This window comes from Salvia splendens, chromosome 22 (assembly GCF_004379255.2).
Source record: "Salvia splendens isolate huo1 chromosome 22, SspV2, whole genome shotgun sequence".
Taxonomy (NCBI): domain Eukaryota; kingdom Viridiplantae; phylum Streptophyta; class Magnoliopsida; order Lamiales; family Lamiaceae; genus Salvia; species Salvia splendens.
Window position 1 is genome coordinate 8,976,334 of NC_056053.1, and position 5,516 is coordinate 8,981,849.

General features: G+C 47.9%; 2 protein-coding genes across 2 annotated transcripts; both read right to left on the reverse strand.

Moving 5' to 3' along the window:
- Positions 1–760: 760 nt before the first annotated feature.
- Positions 761–1,476, reverse strand: LOC121786682. The gene is made up of 2 exons (XM_042185317.1): positions 1,093–1,476; positions 761–973 (listed from the first exon to the last, which is right to left on the reverse strand). The coding sequence occupies exons 1-2, from the start codon at positions 1,474–1,476 to the stop codon at positions 761–763; spliced, it is 597 nt and encodes a 198-aa protein (XP_042041251.1).
- A 2,214-nt stretch (positions 1,477–3,690) lies between these two features.
- On the reverse strand, positions 3,691–5,001 carry LOC121786683. The gene has a single exon (XM_042185318.1). It carries the CDS (start codon positions 4,999–5,001, stop codon positions 3,691–3,693), a length of 1,311 nt encoding a protein of 436 aa, XP_042041252.1.
- Between the last annotated feature and the right edge of the window lie 515 nt (positions 5,002–5,516).

The following is a 5,516-nucleotide window of genomic DNA, read 5'->3' on the forward strand; positions in this document are numbered from 1 at the left end:
GGGTCCACATATTGGAGTGGACCGATGAATCTGGGTGGCGATGATGGGATTCTGGTGGCCGGTGGTAAGGATCTCCGGTTACCACTGCTGATACCGGCTTCTGAAGCAGAAGAAGAAGAATTGAGTTGAGTGCTCTGCATTTTTTTTCTCTGGTGATGATTGTGGGTGATTTCTTGAAGGGGATTTGAACTTAGAGAGAATTAGATGAGGGTAACACGAATGTTCTGAAGGCAGTTGATGAAAAGTGGGATCAGAGAGACCCCTTTTATATGGAAATCTCGACTGTTGAGATCCCTGCGGCTGTTCAGATCCTTGCGACTCTTTGTGCACAGGCGCGCCTTTTCAGAGTGCCAGCTGGCTTAGCTTCTCCGATACGCCTCTTCTCTCTCTCTCCAGGACGTCCTTTCACTGTGACAGTTGGCGTCATCTGACACCTCTGCAATGGCTGCACACGTCCTATCATTACCTGCCCTGATCAATGAAAGTACTGTACCAACAATTAAATTCGAATTGCACTGATCAAGTGGACAATTAATCCCACACGAAAACTCAAAAAGTTCCACTTGATCAGTTTCCTTCCTTTCTTCCGATTTTTAATTTTCTAAGAATTTAAAAACTAACACACGAAAAACTATTTACAGTAACTACAAGGACTTGACCGAGTTCCCCTGGGATGTCACTTGATCAGTTTAATAGATTAAGAATTTGTTTCTTGATCAAGCAGACTACCCATGAGTACCCAATCACTCCTTTTACCTGCTTATTGGCGAGAGATAGGCATGAGTAGTGGGATGTCGTCCATCACAAATGCCTCCATTCCTTCTCTGTACAGCTTTACCCTGTGACCATTCGCCATGAAGGTAGGCGAGTCTGGATCGCTCCCCTGGAATTCGACTGCTCCATTTGCTTTGATGGCGACAATGTATAAGGACCAATCCATCTTGACCTTAGTTTCCTTAGCATTAGTTTGAGTCTGGATTGGAAGAGAAGCACTCTCTGGCCCACCTTGAGTTCCTTCTTGCGAAGGTTCTTGTCATGCCAGCCCACCTTGAGTTCCTTCTTGTGAAGGTTCTTGTCATGCCACATCTTCACCTTTTCCTTGTACCACATGGCAGAATCATAGGCATCAAGGCGGAGTTCTTCGAGCTCTTGTAGTTGCATTCTCCTCTCTGTGGCACCAGCCTTGGTATCCAAATTCATTTCTTTAATAGCCCAAAAAGCTTGATGCTTGACCCCCACGGGCAAATGGCACATTTTCCCAAATACCAGCCGGTATGGGGACATTCCGATAGGCGTTTTGAAGGCGGTCCTGTAGGCCCAGAGCGCGTCCTCCAGACGAAGGCTCCAGTCTTTCCTCGTGGGATTGACCGTTTTCTCTAGAATTGCCTTGATTTCCCTGTTTGACACTTCGGCTTGGCCATTGGACAGAGGGTGGTAAGGTGTGGATAAGCGGTGGTGGACTCCATATTTTCTCATGAGGGCTTCGATGGTTCTGTTGAAAAAGTGAGTTCCTTGGTCCGAGATGATAGCCCGTGGCACCCCATAGCGGGGAAAGATGTTCGTCTTCAAGAACTTCGCCTCTTCTTTGGATTCACATGTCTTAGTTGCCTATGCCTCGATCCACTTGGACACATAGTCCACCGCCACTAAGATGTAGAGATTGCCTTCAGAAGATGGGAATGGTCCCATGAAATCCATTCCCCATACATTGAGGGCACCTCTTGCAGAATTCATAAGCATCTCTATGGATGGAAGGCCAGTAGAATCCGATGTCCAGTACTTTTCTTGCTGTTTTTTTTGGTTCGAAATGACCACCACAAGCCAATGAGTGGCAGTGGACCAGCACGTCTTCTTGCTCCCAGTCGGGTATACAACGTCGAATTACTTGATCTGCCCCCATTTTCCATAGGTAAGGATCATCCCAATAGAAGTATCGGAAGTCGCTTTTAAGCTTTAGCTTCTGTGCCCTTGTAACTTCATCACTCCCAGACAGCTCGCCTGTCACTAAGTAATTGGCCATATCTGCAAACCATGGCACTTTCCGCGTGTGCTGCCCCTTTCTTCCTTGCTCGGCTTGATCAACCTCTGCCACTAGGTTGACCCACTGTCGGTAAGATTCTGACTTGATCAGGTAGAGGTGCTCCTCAGGGAAGGCATCTGAAATGGCCGCCGTTATCTTCTTGTAAAATTCGGCTTAAGTGATCTGCCACTCTGTTCTCGCATCTCTTCTTATCCACTGCTTTCCAATCAAACTCCTGTAGAAGGAGTACCCATCTGATTAATCGCGGTTTTGATTCATTCTTCGCCAAGAGGTACTTGATGGCCGCATGGTCTGTATACACTATCACTTTGGACCCAAGCAGGTACGGCCTAAACTTCTCAAAGGCATAGACCACCGACAGCATCTCCTTCTCGGTCACGTCATAGTTCTTCTGTGCCTGATTCAACGTTTTTGACGCGTAGAAGATGACATAACTTTTTCCTCCAATCTTTTGACCCAACACCGCTCCTATAGCATAGTCGCTAGCATCGCACATCACCTCAAAGGGGTGGCTCCAATCGGGGGCGCGTATTATCGGAGAGCTTATCAATCGGTCCTTCAGGAATTGGAACGCGACCTTGCAGGCATCAGAGAATTCGAACTCCACGTCATTCTGGAGAAGCTTTTTCAGAGGTTGGGCTATCTTTGCGAAATCTTTGATAAACCTTCTATAAAACCCAGCATGGCCCAAAAAGGCTCTGTTCTCCTTTTGATTGGTGGGTTACGACAGTTTTGCAATGACCGCTACTTTTGCTGGGTCAACCTCTATTCCCCTACTCAACACTACATTGCCCAGGACTATTCCTTCAGTAACCATAAAATGGCATTTTTCAAAATTCAGAACCAAGTCCTTCTGGCGGCATCTTTCCAATACCCTGTTCAGGCTATGCAGCCCTTGATCGAAATCGTCCCCTTAGACAGTGAAATCGTCCATGAAGATCTCAATGCAGTCTTCCAATAGGTCAGAGAAAATACTCATCATGCATCTCTGGAAAGTGTTCGGGGCATTACAGAGGCCAAACGACATCCTCCTGTAAGCGTAAGTGCCAAAGGGACAGGTGAATGTTGTCTTCTCTTGGTCATCTGGATTCACGGAGATCTGGAAGTAGCCACTATAACCATCCAGGAAGCTGAAGTACTGCTTCCCTGCTAACTTCTCCAACATCTGATCAATGAATGGCAATGGGAAGTGATCATTCTTTGTTGCTGCGTTCAGCATCCTATAGTCAATGCAGATTCTCCACCCAGTAACGGTGCTTGTCGGGATCAATTCGTGTTTCTCGTTTTTCACTACTTGAATCCCTCCTTTCTTGGGCACCATGTGCACTGGGCTGACCCAGTTATTGTCTGGAATGGAGTAGATAATCCCGATCGAAGCCAACTTGACGATTTCCTTATCATGTTGGGGTTGAGTTTCCATTGTTAGTCGCGGCGTAGCTTGGCTCCTTTTTCTAGTAAGATGTGGTGCATACACAAGTCTGAGCTGATGCCCACCAAGTCTGTCAGCTTCCAGCTGATAGCTTTCTCGTTCTTCCTTAATACTTCCAGCAATCTGTCTTCCTGCCCCTAGGTCAACTGGCTGTTGATGATGACATGTTTCGTTTCTTCCTTCCCCAGATAGGCGTACTTAAGATGTGCTGGAAGGGGCTTCAACTCCTTCGCGAGCTTTGGCTCTTCAGTGGGCAGAGGATTTTCTGTCGCTTCGCTAGGTTGGATACTTGAGCGGTCCCACTTGACCCAGCTGGTCGCGGATGCTCACGAAAATCCATTATCGCCTTCGCGATGGCTTGGTCATCTATTTCTCCGACCTTCGTAGTCTCATACCACTCTTCTACTTCTTTCTCGGCCTCTTCATCTATAGCGGAGTTAGTGAACTGCCTCTTTAGGAATTCTTCCTCCAAACATTCCTGTACTAGGGGCTCCGTCACATCTACTGAGTATATGTTCTCGCTGTTGGTTGGCCTCTTCATGGCTTCATCGATATTGAATGTGAATTGCTCTCCATTGAAGTCCAAGCTTATCGTCCCATTACGGATGTCTACGATGGTGCTCGCCGTGGATAGGAACGGTCTCCCCAGTAGGACTCCACTTGATTCCTTTGTTGCTGGCTCCGTCATTATGATTACAAAAAAATCGGTTGGGTATAGAAAGTTATTCACCTTCACAATCACGTCTTCCAGAATTCCTTCCGGGTGAATACACGATCTGTCGGCCAACTGGATCATGATGTCAGTGTCGATGAGCTTGGCCGCTCCCAGCTTCTCATAGATAGCATATGGCATCACATTGATGGATGCCCCGAGATCGCACATCGCGTGCTCCACTTGAATATCTCTGATTGAGATCGGTAGAGTAAATATTCCAGGATCAGTCTTCTTGGAGGGAAGGTCGCTTCTCTGGATCACGGCGGAGACATTCTCTTCTGTAATTAGTCTCCCTTCCTCGTTAACTTTTCCTGCCAAGTAGTCTTTGATGAATTTACTAATCGGGGGCATTTTTAACGCCGTCAAGAGCGGCACCTTTACTTCCACATCCTTGAACATACTCGCCACGTCGATCGTGACGTCCCTCTTTCTTGTCACCATTCCTCGGTACGGATATGGCTTAACTTTCTCAGCTTCATCTCTCTGACTTTCCTCTGAGTTTTCACCTCCCACTACTGCCTTGCCCTCTTCTCTCCCTTTTGCTTGCGCTCCTCCACTGGATTCTCCTTCTTCATCATGGCTCGGTCCAGACATAGATGCTGGAGATTTCATAGGTGGAGTAGGGTTCTGGTAGACTTTTCCTGATCTCAGGGATACTTCGTTAATGTTCTCTCTACCAGGTGACTGCACAGTGGCTGGAATCTTTCCTTCATTTCCCCTCAGCTCGCCCAGTGACAACGCGACTTGAGAAAGTTGCTTCGTCAGTATCTCCAGTGCAGCCCTCTGTTCTCTCTGGGCTTCTTGGATTTCCTGCATCGCATCATTAGGATGGTGCGGTACTATCATATCTCCTTGGCCATCGTTGGGGTGTCGGTTGTATCTTTAATTCGGTGGTCCCCCACCGTGGTTGGGCTGCGGGTAGTCAGACTGCCCATAATGCTCTTGCTGGTATTGCGGCCGGGCATGCTTTTGGTTGCTTCTCTGGTGTGGCGGGACATAACTCACCATTTGGTTGTCCGGTTGCCTTCCCTGGTAGCTTGACTGGGGGCCTTGCTGTCTGTACCCGCAGTTTCCCTCATTCTGTCTGTTTGACCAGTTCCCTTGAGATTCGCTTGACAACCTACTTGTCCTCCCTGCATTCTGATCCCTCCGCTATTTGTCCTCTCCTGGTTTCGGGCTGGCCAGTTGGGCTGCCCCTCAGAGGGTTGAATCTGTTGTGTCAAGGGTTGAGGTGGTTGGCTTTGATTCTGATCAGTCCACCTGAAGTTAGGGTGGTCTCGCCATGGAGCGTCTCTCTGTTTGCCATGGATCCAGTTGCCATTCGCATTCCA